The following is a 19,835-nucleotide window of genomic DNA, read 5'->3' on the forward strand; positions in this document are numbered from 1 at the left end:
TAAAGAAACCCCCCATCATAAACACTTAAAAACAAAACACATCAATACATTACAGAAAATAATGAACTTTATCACAATATGCAAATGTTTTGAGAAGGACCTGTAAATATCTTTAAATAGAGTTTATTCCTACAAATATGTTAAATAAATAATGAATAACTAACCCACTCAACATTAACCTTGAAAGAAAATGTTTCCCAATGATTTTTTTAAATTTCCTTTATTTTGGGGGGTGCATTAACCACTGCGTTAATCCTGTAGAGTTAAACTGAAGAAACTTCTTTAGACTGTTAATGTAGAGCTGAGTGCTCCGATCATAATCGTGACAACTTGAACATTTATAAAGCTCTTAGCCGCAACAGTCTGTCTGTGGAAAAGTGAATGAATAGCAAAGAGGTGGAGCTGGAAAAACAGCTGATGTGTTTGGAGGGTCACTTAAAGTGCTTTTTGCATGTTAATTTAAAATGTAAAAAGAGAAAAAAATAATAAAAGGATTTGCATTTTTTCCTGGCACAGAAGAGGAGACTGGCAAGTCTCCATGAAGTCAAGATGCATAATAATGATGAGACACAAAACCACTGCAGGTGTAAACACAGCTCACTCTGTGCTTATGGTGACCTAGCAAGACGAACCAGATAAAAACCAAGCATCTAAAGCTGTGACTAGAGCACACAGACACTTGTGACAAGGTTGGGGAACGCTGAATATCCTTCAAAGTTAAGTTCATGCTGCCCCCTACAGGCAAGAGCAATTATTGTGAGCAGCTGTTAACTTCATGAGTGAAGGAAAAACCACATGAACCACATAATAGTGTTTTTATGAACATGATGTCCTAATCAGGAAGAACATGCTATCTGGAGAAAATAGAAGAAATTCTGTCTTACCTGGGAAAGGCCAGCAGGGACAGGAGAGACATAGAAGAGGAGAAAACAAGAACATTAAATTGTTAAAAGACTGACAGCAACTTTCTGTGTGTGTGTGTGTGTGTGTGTGGGGGGGGGGGTTATTAAAGACAGTGCAGTGATGTATCTAAGATTTATTAAGTTTCACTGTGACTCTCACATAGCAGTAAAAATGCTTTTTCAAATGCACTTTAGCACAATCTTGTCATCAGTAGCACCATTTCTGCATCTTTAAATGAACTTGTTGATAAATGATCTGTCTCTCACACAAATTAGTTTTGTGCAAAATGATATTTTCACCATTGGTTTCACTATTTTTACATATTCAGCGTTCTCGCTACCATCGCTTTACCTAAAAAGACTGAAGCGGCTGGGCCTCTCATAGATAGAAAGTAGTGTGTGTGTGTGTGTGTGTGTGTGTGTGTGTGTGTGTGTGTGTGTGTGTGTGTGTGTGTGTGTGTGTGTGTGTGTGTGTGTGTGTGAGTGAGTGAGTGAGTGAGTGAGTGAGTGAGAGAGAGGAGAGAGAGAGAGAGAGAGAGAGAGAGAGAGAGAGAGAGGAGAGAGAGAGAGAGAGAGAGAGAGAGAGAGGAGAGAGAGAGAGAGACGTCCCAACTGTAACCATTAAGACAGCTCTGAGAATTTTCTATTATTGCTAGAACAAGTAGCTTCAGCTATTAGACTTTATGGTCTGTGCCTTACTGGCCCTATGCAGCATAAAACCATTAAAAAGGACATAGAGGTTACATTTGTCCACTCTACAGTATTGATAAGCTTTAATGCTGTCAGTTCAGCTTGGCGAAGCCTTCCAGTTGTTTGTATATTGTCTTCACAGATGATGACACAATATACAAACAACTGGAAGGCTTTGCCATGGGTAACCCGTTATCAGCCACCCTGTGCGAGTTCTTCGCGGAAGACCTAGAACAAAAAGCCATAGCCACTGGACCCCCCCCCCCCAACTGCAAAATAATTACGTAGACGACATACTGGAAATCATATCAAAAGGACAAACAGAAACACAACACTTGAATAACATTGACGACACAGGCAACATAAAGTTCACTTATGAGTCAGAAACAGAAGGCAGCATAGCTTTTATGGATATGAAAATAACCGACGGGACCCTAAACATAAACGCATATAGGAAACCAACACACACAGACCAATATCTATTATGGACATCAGAACACCCCACCATACACAAAATGTCAGTAATCAGAACATTATATCACCGAGCAAACATGGTAACAGAAGAAAGAGACTGAAAACAAGAGGACAAACACATACACACACTCTTTAAAGACCAGGAGATACCCGACATGGGCAATAAACAAAGGAAAACGGCAAACAAAAACAGAAAGAAAAGAACAACCTAAGCAAAGAACCAGAAACCCAGAAAGACAAGAACCAAAACCAGTGATAACCCTACCATACATCAGAGGCATAACAGAAAAAATAAGAGCAACAATGAAAAAACACAACATAAACACACCAACAAAACCATACACAACAGTTAGAAACAGACTAGTGCACCCAAAAGACAAGATACCATCTGAACTTAAACGTGGAGTCATTTACGAAATCCCAAGCAAACTCTGCAATAAAACATACATAGGAGAAACCGGATGCCAACTCAACACACGAACAATAGAACATAGAAAGGAGTGCGAGAAAGAGGCAAGTCGAAAACACACAAGAGCAGCAAAACAAGAAGCAGAAAGCACAATAAAGAAGTCAGCCGTAACAGATCACTGCACAAGAGAAAACCATGTAATGGACTGGGACAACACAAGGATCATAAACACCGAACAACAGAAATACAAAAGGTTGATAAAGGAGATGAGGAGACGTGGATGTGGGACCGTGAACAGAGACGATGGAGTTTACTCGTTGGATCGTGCATTGGACTGCATCATCAGAAAGGGGAGAGCACGCAGCAGAGGGCGACAACGTCCTCTGCTGCCCGCGGATAAACGGAGTAGGAAGTGACGCCACCATCAGCATCAGCTCTGAAGATGTTTGCAGCCGCAAACAAAATGTCAGCAAGGTAAAGAAAAACCTTATCTGTGTTTAAAAAAGAACCAAAAATGGAGTAAGTGATCATATTTTCTTAAATAAAAGTAAAACAACATTTCTTTGTGAACTTGTTCTTTCAGTTTCTATTGTAACACATTCCTTTCCCAAGCAAAGACATTAAAGCCTAGATCTGAACAGCAAGGGTAGCCTGTCCCAAACAGATGTTTCTCTCAGCAACGACAGCAGAGACAACAGCATTTCCAAAGGTGTGTTTACAATGTATCAACAACACCAGCAACGCTGGCTGAGTAGAAATCACTTCTGATTACAGATGCTCGTAGTCTGATTACAGATGCTCGTAGTCTGATTACAGATGCTCGTAGTCTGATTACAGATGCTCGTAGTCTGATTACAGATGCTCGTAGTCTGATTACAGATGCTCGTAGTCTGTGGATGCCACGAGTAAAGGTGCATCAGTACATTGATCAAACACAGGTTTTAGATTAAGAGCAATCATTAGAATGGTTTAATGACCTGGGAGCTGCTCAGAAATTAAAGTTATGTTGTTTTCTTTTACAAAACTAAGATCTAAACACTTAAAGTCACCCACAAAGAAATATCACATTTTATTGAGGACTGAGCAAGGCTCATTATTGACACAAATAAGACATCTACTGAAAATACTTTCAATTCTCATCAATGTCCTAATATAACCCTACTCCATACTATGAAAAAGCAGAAGTCCATGTTAGTGTGTGTGGGACACAACTGATCATAAAAAAGCAAGTCATCTTGCTTTTTCAAGTCTTCTTCTGTCATATCAAATATGGATATGAGCACATGTCCTGTTGGCTAACTTTCTAAAATGTAGTACTGCTATTGTTTACCTCAGTAACCCTGTAGCCATGATCAAATGAGCGCCACAGTAAAATAACACCGGAGTCTAACGACAAAAACATTGGGTGTAGATTTATGAAGTGCTGTGCAGCATTTGGGATGTGATAAGCCTCCAGACTCATTGATGCACATTGATCTTCAAGCTAAATCCCTTTGATCATGTTCCATTTCATCAGGGGTACCTGTAGCCACACGGCCCCTTGTGGTTTTAAGCAGATTGCTATTTTTGGTCTGAACACAACCTTCCTTGTCAGACCTGGAGGTACAACACATCACAGTCAAGGTCATTTAGAAATGAGCAAATTATAAAGACGGATGTCAAGGCCTAAACCTGGCAGCTGTCCCGTTATCCCTCACACAGTACACACCGCTCAGCAGTGTCAAAGAATAAACTGGCTCGCAAGGAGAGAGAAGAGTTTCACCTAAAAAATACAACACTGATTATCAAAGAGGACTTTATTTTCACTCTTTGCAAAGATTTATAGTAATGCTTTGGTGTTTTTGTTGCTTCCCTGTTAAAACACACCTGGGGTCTCATTTATCAAACATTGCGTAGAATCCTTACTAAAACCGTACTTAAGCTCAGCAAAAAAAATGTGCTTACGCCAAGTAGGTTTGTGATCTATCAGACATGGAGTACGCACAGCTGCACGCTATCTTTGCTTCATAAATCGAAGACTAATGAGACTGTTTCTCAGCTGCCTTTTAGTCACATCTCACCCTCACCACGCCCACTTACTGCCATAAATAGTCAATGCAAAGTGCCTTGTGGATCTCATGCATGTACATAATCTGGCTGTTGCAGCGCTCCGCCAATGACATGGCGACCGTAGATCACGGCAGATCAAGGAAGCGCTATTTCACAGAAGCAGAAGTTGAGGTACCTGTGGGTGAGGTGGAGAAATGAAAGGAAGTGCTTTTGCAAAACAAATAAGAAAATCCACGGAGTGGCACAGCGTTGCTGAAGCCATCAATGTTGTGGATTCTTCAGAGAGATCTGTGGCAGATATTAAAAAATGGTCCAATCGGGATTCGATCCCCAGACTCCCGGGTGAAAGTCACGCATGCTAACCAGTCACTCAAACAGAGATCTCCCCTGTACAAGTAGCCACGGCGCATGATCCATCGGGTCACAGTGACAGGACACACACACTGTCACAGACGCATGACATTCTGTCTCAATCTGTCCCCCTGCTGATATTCTGCATTCCATATTCTGCACTTCAGGCTGTGTGTGTGTGTGTGTGTGTGTGTGCGTGTGGGGGGTCTTGTTCTGTGTGAAAATGAAGCAGTACAATTATTACAGTACAGTACAGTATTATTATTATATTAACAAAAAAAACATTACGATTGCGGCTGCAGTCACAATAAAAAGCAAGTTACATTCAAGAAAAACCGAAGTCTACGGGAGCGCAGAGACCGCCCCATACTCCCTTTATACCAACATCGCCTAATCTTTTATAAAAAGGACATGATTGCGCCACAAAACGACCTAAGGCTCCCTGATGCTACCACGGCATTGCGGCAAATTGACGGCATTGTTTTGTAAAAACGGCTGTTTGTAGAACAGAACTTGGCACCCGAACTTTGACGGAGAAAAACTAAGATCGGCTTTGGCATCGGCTTTGGATGACTCAGTCTTGGGCTTAACTTTGAGACACGAGCAGATAAGAGGCACTTCAGCACCCACCGCCTTTTTTGACTACGTATGGCAGACTGCCCCATTGACTGATTTCCGTAGCAATGAATACATCATGTTGTTTGTTGCTCTGATTGCCCCTAGCAATTTTCATGCAAAGACAATTTGAAAGGCAACCGTAGATTCCGCCCCGCGAACGAGATCCGTCTACGGGTCGTGACAAGACTATATTTACATTTACAGGATGGCTTGATGCTGTTGTCTCTTCTGTAGGAAGAAGACCAAAGTTTTTGGTTTTACTAAAGAATTATAGTATCCCGTAAAAAGTCATTAACAGGACGGAGAAGCCATCAAAACAGGCAAGACTGTAGTAATGAGCTAAAAGCTTTAGGGCTGTTTTCTACCTTTACTAATTAGCACAGATTTAACAGAAAACTTTAAAACTTTAAATAAAAAGCAGAGGAAACACATCTAGTCACATCTCACATGAGAGGCTTTTCCCAGCAGCCCTGACAGGGCAGCAAGAATCAGAAGTGCACATTCAAGCGGCGACCACACAGGGATGCAGTCTGCACACACAGATTAAATGCCAACAGCCGCATCAGTTACAGCCAGTCAGCTACGCCTGCTCTGCACTCTGGACCACAGTGGAGCCAGCGGGACAACGTGAAAGGCAAAGATGTGGTTCACTGGAGAAAGTAGTGGTTCTTTAGAGCCACTGCAAGGTTTGGGTAAAACGTTTGCCTGATGAAGTCCCCAAATCATTTAATCATGAATCCTATGTGGAGATAAGTGTGGGGACGGTGAAAAGGCTTGATTGATTGAGCCACACACCTTCTTGTTTTATACTTTCTGTATCAGAAACTTGGGAAGAATTTATGTAGACTCATGTCAAAATATAGCATTAAGCATGTGTTTAAAACGCACCCAAAAAAGTCACTTCAAAGAAAATTTGACTTTGGGAATCCTAATTAAATTACGAAGTGTCATCAACAAAGAAAGTGTGTGTTAAATTTGACACAATTTGACAATCTGGCACAGAAAACACCCATCTTGCCACAAAGTGTGAGAAAAGATGAAGAACGAAAGAGATAATAGCAGCGCTGGAATCATCTTTTTCCATTTCAAAAGCTACAAAATTAAACAAATAAAACTGGCAAAAATATTTCAAACGTTTGCACATATATTTAAGTCTACCCCCAAGTGGCAGCCATATTCCATTACATGCAAATGTGTTTATGGAATGCTCCACGTCTTCTCTGTTATTTTAGTTAGTTAAAGGTCAACTTTGTTTTAAATACATTTGAGGTGGTCTCTAGTAGGAAAGAATGCCTTGTAAGTAGTTCTGTGGAGGAAAAAAATCAGAAGCGCCTGTTTGAGAACGTAGAAGTCAGCTGGAGGAGAGAGTAGCTTCAGACGCCAGGATTTGGAGTCTTACTTCCTGATATTTGGACATATCGCCTCTGATTGGCTGAGGATTGGCGCACCCCGCTAATTGAGAACTACTGGGTTAGCTTCGACTTGTCGGGACGTTTTCTGCTCTCTCCGGGATGCTAAACCAACAACAACCTTCCTCGCTGCGAGCCAAGACGAGTGAATCCATGAATGTTAAGTGACAGTGTGCGTGTTTTTCAGTCTATTCTCTATCAGAAGCTAAGGCAGGAAATAGGGGTAGGGTTTGGGTTAAACTAATGTTAAACTCAGTGACTGATCATTTAAAAAATAATAAGTAAAAAATGGTTTCTCGGTGAACCTGCTATTTTAGGCACAGGTATTTGAAATATGAACAGATTAAACTTATAACTTAAAAAGGACCAACATCGTAAGCTTTGGAGGTTTTCATAAAACCTTACAGGCTTTTATATCATCAGTCTGTTAAAAATCAAGTAAATACATGAAAGGAAAGTAAGTGCATTCATACTGAATAACTGATTAGTTTTATACTACGAGTGAAAAAAACAACAAAGTGTGAGTTTCTGAGGATCTTTTAGCTTCGGGTCATTTAGTCTAGGTGTGACAGTTTTCTAGAAAGAGTTCATCTTTCCTCGACTTCTGCCTCACACACAGTGGGAACCATCAGGGCCTTCAGGCAGCCCTGTAGCAGGTGGAAGCAGGCTGCCATCACGCATACGCTGTTTGGAAAGCACCATCACTCTAAATGCTGCACCAGCAGCTTCAACAGCAGCTTAATGAACTTACCCAAGACCAGCTTAAGTGAATGTTGTTTGGACAGGATGTAGAAGAGTTAAACAGGAAGACTAAACAGGTCGTTTTTGCGAGTTGGCTAGTACATGCGGGGTAAACAGAAGCGTTTGGCTGATGCCGGAGCTCGCCGACTGGATCTGTATGCTCCCTGGAATGAGAGTGCTTCTCAGAATAGCCAATGGCAGATGCCTTCCCTCTGTGTTATTTGCAGCCCAAGGGCAATGGAATCCACCGTCACTGTGGTGTCGGTCCTTACCTCGTGGCAGAAAGGTTAAGAGACAAAAATCAGCCGGTTTCCATCAAGAGATTTGTGCTGACGACTGGACCAACACTCATGGTTGCATGCATGGGAATTAAGGTGCACATAAAAAAAAACTCATTTAAAATTAATTGTTTAATTAAAGAGAAAATATGAACTTGCTTTTAGAAATTAAATTTCTAAAAAGATGTTCCACTTCACCTTAACCCTTAGCCTACAAATAATAATAATAAATTATTTTTAATAATTTATATATTTTTTTTTCTTAAAGATGATCAACTTAAACTTAAAGTTTCTTAGAAAAAAAACAGCATCGTATCTGTAAAAAAAGTTAATTTCTAGTATTTTTCCAAGTATTTTCACTTCTATTTGAATTACATCAAATGATAAATAAAAAACTGAGGCTACAAATATGAATCACTCACTGATGTTGAGGTTAACGTCTCCAACAGAAATTACCTCAGTTAAGTTTCTTCTTTTGGCCCCGGGCATTTCGCCACAGAAATACTTTCATTCAAACGCTACAAGAAACTAAGAGATGATCTCTTTTAAGCTGCATGCCAACCTCCCTCCAGTGAATTACCATGCATTGCATCAGTAACAGAAGAAGTGAAAAAACACAATACAAACTTGGAAAGCCTAATTAGCTTCAGACTCTGTCATGCTTGTTATGCATCAGGCTATCTGTAAACAGAATAAAAATGGTTAAAAGGCCTGGTTGTGTTTGAGGAGCTGCATGAGGGCTTTACTGTTTTTACAACGCTCATCTTCAGAGACGCTCAGCAGTAAAGGCAGCTGCTCCTCCGAGGCAACCATCTTATCCAACATGACTGCTGCAGAAAAATGAACAAGTCAAAAGAACTATTGCACCTGCTCTAGACATGGAGATTTACTGAAAGAGTACATTTTTGCTGATAAACTATAGAAATGTTTAGTAGATCAGTGGACTCAGTGGTCTCCTTCAAAAAGCAGCTGAAGACTCACTTGTTCAAGCTGGCTTTTGTATGACCTTCTTCACCTCTCTCTCTTTATTCTGCTCTCCCCACCTATTCCACCTATTCTGACAGGCAACGCCTCCTTGTGGTGCAGGTATCAAACAGGAAATGGAATTGGAGTTAGATTCTAGTAGGGGGTGACTTGCTCTTTAAAGTAATAGCAGAGTTGTTAAATAATGTCTTCCAGATGTTTTTTAAATAGTTTTCTAGTTTTACTGTTAGTGTTATTGTTTTAATATGCAAACCCTCAAGTCTTCTTCCTTTTAAAGGTGAGTGAAATTGCTTTCTCCTCATTTTTTCTTTCAACCGTTTCTCATTTTATCTTGAGATTCTTTCTTAAGATTGAGTTGTCTGAAGGATAATCAAGGAACAATCTAAAACAAGTGTGGTAAGTAACTCAAGTCTATCAGATCGTTTGATCTCCAGGGAAGTCAGACCCTGTGTTGTTGTTACATACCAGCATGCAACTAAAATCTCACGTCAGTATATTTGGGCAAATGTAAGGAAGCTCATCTTTCAATGTTTTGAAATAATCAATGGGTATCTTAAAATGTTCCCAGAAATCACAGCTCGGGTTTGACACCAACAACAGAGAGGAAGCTGCTAAAGAAAGTCACAGCATACCCACAGCACCTGCTCAAGTAGCTAATGCATCTTGCTGATAGCTCTTGATGCACACATAGCTGCAGTGGGCAAGTCCAGATTGCCTTACTCAACAGGCCTGCAGCTCAGGGTGTGGTGGGCGACAAAGTGGTAACGTGGCTAAAATGCCCCGCTGTTAATAATCTAGATCCTGACAGCCATTTCCTGCAACAGCCGGGCGTCTTTTTCTGGATCCCGGAACTGCAGTAGCTCTGCTCTTCACTCCTCATTCCATCCCAGAATGTCTCTTATTATTTGTGGGTCAGGACTGAATGCCAAGCTGCAGGATTTTTGCTTCTAGTTTCTCAGAAGATATGGTGACGACACCAACGTTTCTTGTGTTTAGGATCAGGTTAATTCAAAATAATGTAAAGATTTGGATACGCAGACTCGGATTAATGTGGGGCTTTTTTGTTTCTGATTAACTTGAAAATTAATATTCTGAAAATAAAAAGAAGATCTTTTAGAACTAGCATGCAGCAATAGAGAGTTTGTCGAGCGGGATAAACGTTGGGTTTTACTGCTCGTGCATTCACAGACCCAAAAGGTTTTTATGATTTTTCTGCTGATTCAAATGAAAGTTTGTGGATTCTGACCAGAACATTTCTTGGCACATCCTTCATGTTTGGTTGTTCTTATTCTTAACGTTGCCTTTAATCTGATTATTAAATCAGGAATCTGTGTATTTAATTTCATCTAAATTATCTGTGCATTTTATTTATGCTGTCATGTTGATTTTAATGCTTATGCTGTAAAGCACATTGAACTTCCTCCGTGTATGAACTGTGCTATGCAAATAACGCTGCCATGCCTCATTGTTCTGTAAATACATTACTCAGGAGACAAATTATACAACATGGATACTAAAAAATAAATAAATGCCACAGTGCTATTTATTGACAACTGCCACATGCAGAAGATGGGCCACGAGGTGTTCACTCTGCATGGATCAACAGGGACAAGAACCCTCTGACCTGGCCTTAAGGGACCTTCTGCCTACGTCTCTATACAAGCTGTGTCTCAGGATAAATGATTCATTTTAAAGCTTTGGAACAAACAGGTCAGCTGTTGTTTGCTTGTGCTCTCTTAAACTTTACTAATTCACAACAAAACATGTTTTTTAACCATTTGCATCATGTATTAAACTTTAAGGTAAATCTATATTTTTACTCCCACTTTAATGCAACTTATTAGAAATGCCAAAGCTACCTTGCTCTGTTCACTCGAACATTTCATATTTCTACTCAATATTTACACTTTTTCTGACCCACTTCCGCATTATACAAACTTTATCTTTATACACTAAATAAATAAATAAAGACGCGAATGTTTGGCACTTCCAAGTAAGCAAATGGGGACTTTAAAAGGGGAACGGATGTAATATTTCATCTATTTGAGTTTTCCAGAACTAAAGACTAAAAAGTTCAGATATGTAATTCAACGTTAAACTCTATGCATGTGAAAAAGCTGCAATAAGCTTTAATATCTTGATGCTCGCCTTTGGAAACTCATTCTAGACTTGGATTTATTCGGGTGCCAGTTTTCTTTGCATGGCTGTCTTATTTCATTTAGTTCAAGACACGCTTTACATCATGATGAATTATTTCAACAGGAATGCAAAAGGGGATGAAAATGACTCTAAAAATAGGCCGGCTGGTGAGAGTCTATTTAAGGTTATATCTCCATGTCCATCATCTCCCATGGGTGGAGTCCATCGACATACATATAGGTGGAGCCTTGGACCGTACTCCTAAATCTACACGCAAACATAAATGTCTGGCAAAAAAAAATACATTAATCTTGAGAAAAATATCTTTTTGTATCGTTACGACACTTTAGAACAATAGTGAAAGACAAAAACACGCAGAAGGTTTGTAGCTGGTTAAAGCTCATTAAAACGTGTAAATGTGAACTGTTTTATTGTGGTAACAGGGACTGAGGATGAAAACTGTTTATGACTCTGTGCTTGTTCAAGAAGATATCATTAATTTTTGGCTTACTCATTTTATGGGGGAAAATTTTCATGCTAGCTTGTCTCAAGAGTAAATAAGGACAAGTCTGTGCGATGATCTCTGACATTTGAGGATGGGTCATTAAAGTGAAAGCAAACTGCGTAGCTGTCTGCTGACATGAAGTACTCACCCGTCTACGACAGAACGGTAAACCTTGAGCAATAATGTTGATGCTAAATATCTTGAGTATTTTCTGCGGGGGCAGTGACTCAGCCATGTTCTTGGGGTCTGCCAGGTTGAGTGTCTGGCTCTTTGATGGGATGTGCAAAGTCTTCTCTTTCCCACAGGCAGCAACTGGCATCTTCCTCTGCGCAGCCGACGATGAGAAGCGGGGTATGGGGCAATGCCGCAGCATTGCAAAACAGGCTGTCTAGAGGATCATATCCCAGAAGGAGGTCCAAATGCTGACCAAGGACAGTAGCGAGTAAGCTGCTCTTCTTAAATGACCGTGGAACCTTTCCTGGATCTCTACACCGTAGTGCAGGTGTATCAAACCTGCCCTCACTAAGCTCTCACCTACTCAGCACCCACTCAGCCACTTGACTGACATTCTTTAAAGCAACTCCGGGCTGTGAGGTCACCATTTAAACCAAGTTAGGTGGAGCAGCTGATGTCAGGGTCTGAAAAGAGGATGGACCAACTCAGCCGCTCCCCCTCGGCCTGCCCTGTGGAATCCACTCTCATGACCCCTCACTGGTGGAATGTGAACCAGGACTCGTCTGACGCAGCACACGTGTGGCTGGGGCGTTTCCTCATCGTGGTCTTTCTGTGACCCCTCTAATCTCTACAGATCAGAGACCTGCATCTTTGTGCTCAGGCAAGTTTACCCCACACAAACTCACAAGAAACATCAAATCAGTGCTTCCTGATTAACAAGCGAGATTTTGTTCTACTTTCTCGACTGATCCTTTGGTGTCAAGGGATGTCAATAACGCTGTTCATGTCAGCAGAGAGACTTGGGTTAGTTCAGGAGAAGATCACAGTTGTCCACGTTTAGTATGTGTGACACAAGGTCTTAAGTAATGGATTCTCTTGAACCAAGTGAAGACAAAAGTGATTTTAGGTCTGTTGAATTGTATCAAAATAGGCTCGAAATGATGTAGAAGCACCATTTCCTTTAAATAACAACACAAACGTGTATCTGTAAAGATGTGATCATATGAAGGTGCTCAGTTGTACACAGTGGTGTAACTGCAGGGTGTTGATACTATTTATGCTCAATTCCTCTTTGTCCAAAAGTTGAGACTGCAGACTCGGAGAAGACTGATCTTTCCTCTGAGTGAGTTTACATTTTTGAACAGCCAGTAAAAAAAAGACCTAAAGGAATTAACCGCTCTTCTATTCTTGCAGGCACCATTGTTTGAGGAGGATTAGAGTGCACCGAGGGCCCTAACACACCAGCCATGTTAACCTCTGCGTGTCAGACCAACACCCACATATTTTATTGGATGTTCAGCACAGTTGGAGCAAGCTGGTGCCGTATTGATGACCGCTTAGCCAACTGAGCATGTATGACTACAGCGGAGGCGGTTGGTGCCATCGAGAGAATTCACTCACTTAGAAAAGTCTTGTCTGTCATGCCTTTTGACGAGCTAAACCATCTCCTGCTACACATTCTAAGGAAAAATGTTTTCTGTTTGTGTTTTATAGCGTTCTGCTCTGAGACACGATGGACAAATAAAGAATCCTGTCTTTTACATGAGCAGCCGTACAGACTAAGCTCAACATGAGGGAATGAGCTCCGACAATAAATTACCACACAGTCTGAAACTAAAAATGTCTCGTTTGTAAAAAGGCGTCTGATGCCCGGGGGCCATTTTGAAATAACGCATTTCCTATTCAGTCCATGCTTGGAATGACTGAATGTGAACGTTTTGTGTTGGAGAAAATGAACTGTTGCCAAAAGGCCGACGGTGTGAAATAACCAAGGAGGCGACGCCGAGCGGATGCTTGTTCCAGGCCTTGCAGAGGTTACTTGAGCTTTCAAACTAATCTTAGTCCTTTAAGCCATGTGAAAGACACACTATTACAGCCTGCAACTACAACATCACCCCCTCTCAAAATGAAGCACGGCCAGCATGTTCAACATTCAGTAATAAACGCACGTGCTTGATCTGAACGATCATCCCAAAAATTACAATATTCTTTGAATTTACTGTCTGTATTCTCACTGAACAAAGTCAAAGCCAAACTCTGTAAGCAAAACTGTTTCATTACAAACACACAACGTTCCCATTTAGCACATTACAGGAGTAAAACATTTCACTGCTTTCTTTTCAGACTGCTGCTCTGCATTTAAGCTCACTCGGTTCAAACCCTAGATAAGGCGTGCCGATACTGCCAAAGGCAGGAAGTCAAGAATGCTTTGGCTTCGAGTAAGGCGGCGTGCTGTCAAGTTACTTCTAGCTCCAGAGCAAGTGGGATGAAGGGTATAAATCTGCATGAAGGATAGACAGATATAGAGTTCAGTATATAGTATTCACAGTGTTTTAAACGGAGGTTTTCTTTATTTGGATCAAGTCCTGTAAAAAATCTATTTATTGATGGAGAACGCAGCCGAGTTCCCAGTGGGGGGAAATAAACTGGAGACAATCAGATATTTTAGCATGTTTTTTAAACTGAGCATAAGTGTGGTCTTATTTACTTTTTTATAATCAAGCATGAATTATTCAATCCTGCTTACTTTTGTGAACAGCAACAAGTTCTGAGCAGCACAAAAAATAACAGGAAAAAGAACAAACAGTAACAGTGGGTTGGTATAACTCAGCTATATGTCTCCCTCTAGTGGAACAGAATGGAACAACAATTCTGCACTGGAGTTAAAAAAAACTAAATCATTCAAATCTCAAGTGATAAACGAATAATGGGGTTACTTAGAGTTAATTAGAAAACTGTTAGAAACACTTAATATAAAGATGTATTGGTACTGTCTCATTACCAAAGCTTGTCATTAGAACAGTCACAACTGCATGAAGTGGTGGATTTCACCAGATGAACATAAAAGTGACTGATGTACAAAAATGCTATAGTCATATATTTTATTTTATTTTATTAATGGTCCTAGAAATTGCCAAAGCCCTTCTGTGTTGCCTCTAACTCAGGGGTGTCCAATCCTGGTCCTGGAGGGCTGGTATCCAGCAGGTTTTGTGGTTTTTCTGCTCCAACAGGCTTGATTCAGTGGTTGAAACACCTGTGCAGCAGCTCATCAGGCTCTGCAGAAGTCTGTTAATTAGCTGCTGATTGAAATCAGGTGTGTTGAAACAGAGTTCAAACTAAAACATGCAGGATACCGGCCCTCCAGGACCAGGATTGGACTAAATTTCATTGTTATTTCCTGATGAAAAACACCCCCAACAAGGTTTATGGGTTCACTTTTACATTTTCATGTCTCAGTTGCTTCTTCCCTTTAGCTGTGCTAAACTCTGCTAGGCTATTGCAAAAGGCCGGATGGGAAGAAGCGAGGCATGTCTGCATCATCATGCCCCGATCTTCACCATCCTGGCAGTCACGAGTCTGGATCCCACCTCCCCAGGACTGTAAACAGTAACGCCCAGTCTCTCCGTGTAGCTAGCAGGAAGTTTAATCTCCACAATTGCAAAGTCTGCACTTTAAATATTGTCTAGAATAGGGTTGAGCGATTTGTATAATTTTTCCCACCACCAATCGTCAGTCCAAAAAAGACGATGGACGATTTATTCGTGCATGTGACGTCATGACGCACGGACTGATTTGCGAACACAGAAGAAGCTCAAAAGATAGATTTTTTTAATACAAGCGCAGCACACATGTTTGCTGGAAGACAAATTGATTTTTCTTTTTGTTTAATTTTGTATTTGTAGTTTGGTAGAGTGACGCATAAACGGCCCGTAATAAACACGGTTAAAATGTTCAAAAGAAGCCTCGCCTTTCCCTCTGGTGCCCACTGTTGTGGTTTTTATTTAAGCTAAATGTTTCTGTCGGAACAAAGGCTACTGGGTTGTTTTTCTTTTATACAGTGGGGCAAAAAAGTATTTAGTCAGCCACCGATTGTGCAAGTTCTCCCACTGAAAATGATGACAGAGGTCAGTAATTTACATCATAGGTACACTTCAACTGTGAGAGACAGAATGTGAAAAAAAATCCATGAATTCACATGGCAGGATTTTTAAAGAATTTATTTGTAAATCAGGGTGGAAAATAAGTATTAGGTCACTTCAAACAAGGAAAATCTCTGGCTCTCACAGACCTGTAACGTCTTCTTTAAGAAGCTTTTCTGTCCTCCACTCGTTACCTGTATTAATGGCACCTGTTTGAACTCATTATCTGTATAAAAGACACCCGTCCACAGCCTCAAACAGTCAGACTGCAAACTCCACTATGGCCAAGACCAAAGAGCTTTCGAAGGACACCAGGAAAAGAATTGTAGACCTGCACCAGACTGGGAAGAGTGAATCTACAATAGGCAAGCAACTTGGTGTGAAAAAATCAACTATGGGAGCAATTATCAGAAAATGGAAGGCATACAAGACCATTGATAATCTCCCTTGATCTGGGGCTCCACGCAAGATCTCATCCCGTGGGGTCACAATGATCATGAGAACGGTGAGCAAGAATCCCAGAACCACACGGAGGGACCAGGTGAATGACCTGCAGAGAGCTGGGACCACAGTAACAAAGGTCACCATCAGTAACACACTACAACGGCAGGGAATCAAATCCTGCAGTGCCAGACGTGTTCCGCTGCTGAAGCCAGTGCATGTCCAGGCCCATCTGAAGTTTGCCAGAGAGCACATGGATGATGCAGCAGATGATTAGGAGAATGTCATGTGGTCAGATGAAACCAAAGTAGAACTTTTTGGTATAAACTCAACTCGTCGTGTTTGGAGGAAGAAGAATACTGAGTTGCATCCCAAGAACGCCATACCTACTGTGAAGCATGGGGGTGGGAACATCATGCTTTGGGGCTGTTTTTCTGCTAAGGGGACAGGACGACTGATCCGTGTTAAGGACAGAATGAATGGGGCCATGTATCGTGAGATTCTGAGCCAAAACCTCCTTCCATCAGTGAGAGCTTTGAAGATGAAACGTGGCTGGGTCTTCCAACACGACAATGATCCCAAACACAGCGCCCGGGCAACAAAGGAGTGGCTCCATAAGAAGCATTTGAAAGTCCTGGAGTGGCCTAGCCAGTCTCCAGACCTCAACCCCATAGAAAATCTGTGGAGGGAGTTGAAAGTCCGTGTTGCTCGGCGACAGCCCCAAAACATCACTGCTCTCGAGAAGATCTGCATGGAGGAATGGGCCAAAATACCAGCTACTGTGTGTGCAAACCTGGTAAAGACCTATAGTAATCGTTTTACCTCTGTTATTGCCAACAAAAGTTATGTTACAAAGTATTGAGTTGAATTTTTGTTATTGGCCAAATACTTAATTTCCACCCTGATTTACAAATAAATTCTTTAAAAATCCTGCCATGTGAATTCATGGATTTTTTTTCACATTCTGTCTCTCACAGTTGAAGTGTACCTATGATGAAAATTACTGACCTCTGTCATCATTTTAAGCGGGAGAACTTGCACAACGGTGCCTGACTAAATACTTTTTTGCCCCACTGTACATAGGCCACCTCCTCCGCCCAATCCATGCTTGTAGTCACTGCCATTCTGTTGCCCCAATGTCAGCAGGGTGCACATCTTAGTGACGTCATGTGTTTTTGCGATATCGCGGTATTGCAATTTAGCCAAAAACACTATCATTACCCAATTTTAGATCGTTTCTACCTTATTTCGTTTATATTGCCCACCCCTACTTCCCACACACACATTCTCTCTCTCTCTCTCTCTCTCTCTCTCTCTCTCTCCTCTCTCCTCTCTCTCTCTCTCTCTCTCTATATATATATATATATATATATATATATATATATATATATATATATATATAAATAAACTATGAGACCGGATGTTTGGGGCATCTTGCCACAGTTATAACTGTTTGACTTGTTGTTCATTGTCTCCTTTTTCTCTCCGACTACAGGGAAATAGGTTATTGATAAACTTACTGATCAAATCCATGACAGAACCCATCTGTGATGAGTCATAAGCCACCTAATCTGGTGGCACATCAGGCCTTAGTCAGTTTCTTTTTACACAGCTCAACCAGCTCAATCACAAAAGGTCTCTGTTGTGAAAACTGCTAAGTTATAAATAAACTATTAATGAAACTTTTAATTTAAACTCATAACAGATCCTTCTATAATACCATGCACATTTAACCACAGCTCAACAGAATGTGTGCAAAGCCAGATGGCTCCTCCAATGGGCCATTCCCATCTGTACCGGGTCGGCCCGGGCCGGGTAGCCCCAGTCGGCCCCAGCCTGGCCCGGTTGATTCCACACATCCTTGTCTTAAGCCCATGTGGGCTGATTCTACCCACCAATCAGAGGCTTGCTCTAATGGAAGGTGTGAATTTGCTGTCAGCAGTGGGTGTGTTGGCCCTGGTCGGCCTGAAGCAGACCCCCTCGAGAAGAGGGCTGAGAATGAGCCTTGGTAGGCCCGGAAAAATACCAGGCTACCCAGATATGTAAACAACCTACGCTACCCGGCCCGGGCCGACCCGGTACAGATGGGAATGGCCCACAAGTGACTAAGGCCCTGATAAACACACCTGGTCGGTCAGCTGTGTCAGATCACAAGAGGCCCAGGGGAACTAAACCTGACTGAATTGAACAGAATTGTAATGGAGAACAGCGTCTGAATCACAGGATCCACTAAAGAATAAAAACTATACGGATCTAAATGTAAGAAATGGTGCTGAACACAAATGTGTGTTACTCTAAACACTCTTTCACATGAAACTTTGAACAGTTTACTCTTTACAAGTGCTAAACAGGATGTGCATTTTTGGATTTCAGATATAAAATCATGTTTCCCAATCAAACATGAAACAAGTTTCTGACTAACAGTGTTGAGTTTTACAGTGCTGGAGCATTCTGGCCACTGGGTGGCGCTGTTGTTTCAAACAACAATGCAGCGCTGGTGCAGAACATTTTCAGAAGTTTGTGAGACTACAGGAACATCTGGCCAGATGTGATTGTAAAGCTACTCACAGACGTGCAGAACGGCTAACAGGATCCATTAAGCTGCTTACCTTCTTGTTGGAAGAACTTTGGTGTGTGAAGAGCGAGTCCTGATTATTCCTGGGGGCAGACACTTTGTTCCTGAGAGTGGGGGAGCGGAGCCCATCTCCCACCTCCTCCTCCTCCTCCTCCTCCTGCTCAAACTCATCACTGTCTTGGTCCATCTCTTCGTCATCCTCCTCCTCCTCTTCCTCCTCACCCTCATCCCTCTCCTCCTCTTCCCTTCCTTGTTCCTCCCCTCCCTCTGTCCTCTCCTCTGTCTCCTCCTCCTCTTGGTGGCTGCTGCTATTGTTGTTCTCCTCCTCTTCTTCCTCTTCTTCCTCCTCTTCGAGGTGCGGCTGGCCTCGGAGCGCTCTCTGCTCTGCTCCCCACACCCATCGGACTCCTTTATAATCCCCGGTCACTTCATTTAGCTGGCCTCCTCTTCTCTCCTCCTCGTCTGCTTCTCCTTGAGGGCCGTTGCTGGCTCCTGACTCGGCGGGTGCCCATGGCTGCTCCCTTTCATCATCAACCTGTGACGCATCCGGCTGCAAAACGCCACAGAGAAGAATAACAATGACCTTTTAGGGAAACCCAGTTTATGTTCCAACATGCACAAAATAAAAAAAACCTCACCCTCTGCTGTGGCTGCTCGCTTTCCTCAACCACCCGGTTGATGTGATCATCTTCCTCACCCTCCTCTGCTGCCTGCTGGGGTGCCCGGGCCGTAGAGGAGGCGTTACCTCGTACTGCCTGACCCCCGGGGCCCCGGCTCCGCCTGCTGCTGCTGCCCCCCGACAGCAGATCCTGGTTCATTTCCAAAAGCCAGCTTGCTACCTCCTGAACCTTCGCTAGGCTGTCTGAGGAGGGGATGGTCTTGACATTCTGCAAAACACAAACAGAACACTTAAGCTATGCTTAATGCATTGGTTGTTATTCCTCATCTTCTCTTAAACTGTCTGGAGTACTTTCCATAAAATCAGCCAAGTTATTAAATATTATTGATGTGGAGAATTAGCTTGTGGGAAACCGATTGTGCTGCTCAGCAGCAGACAAGCAACAGTGATGGGTGTGATTGTGTTTTGGGACAGGAGCCACAACGTCAGAGATAAATGTAAACAACTCTCTTGTAAGTTTGTCAAATTACAGAAAAAACAATACGTCAAATACAAAA

The 19,835-nt window shown here is 41.9% G+C and overlaps 1 protein-coding gene and 1 long non-coding RNA gene across 4 annotated transcripts in view; one reads left to right on the plus strand and one right to left on the minus strand.

Moving 5' to 3' along the window:
* The window catches only part of fbxw7 (F-box and WD repeat domain containing 7), a 162,297-nt gene that overhangs the window by 76,240 nt on the left and 66,222 nt on the right, over positions 1-19,835 (minus strand). For 2 of the 3 annotated variants that reach the window (XM_015975849.3, XM_054735612.2), the window contains 2 exons: positions 19,298-19,546; positions 18,694-19,209 (listed from right to left, as the gene is read on the minus strand). In XM_015975849.3, the coding sequence (XP_015831335.3) occupies positions 18,694-19,209; positions 19,298-19,477 (696 nt within the window). In that variant the 5' untranslated portion in view covers positions 19,478-19,546. Of the gene's footprint in view, positions 1-11,697; positions 11,923-18,693; positions 19,210-19,297; positions 19,547-19,835 lie in introns of those variants that run through there. The other variant, XM_015975850.3, reaches the window with a different exon arrangement.
* On the plus strand, positions 1,869-13,344 carry LOC129155875 (uncharacterized). Its single transcript, XR_011521275.1, has 4 exons — positions 1,869-11,425; positions 11,855-12,384; positions 12,807-12,846; positions 12,918-13,344. It is a non-coding gene; the product is annotated as an uncharacterized lncRNA (long non-coding RNA).

The sequence above is a fragment of the Nothobranchius furzeri genome, chromosome 7 (assembly GCF_043380555.1).
Source record: "Nothobranchius furzeri strain GRZ-AD chromosome 7, NfurGRZ-RIMD1, whole genome shotgun sequence".
Taxonomy (NCBI): domain Eukaryota; kingdom Metazoa; phylum Chordata; class Actinopteri; order Cyprinodontiformes; family Nothobranchiidae; genus Nothobranchius; species Nothobranchius furzeri.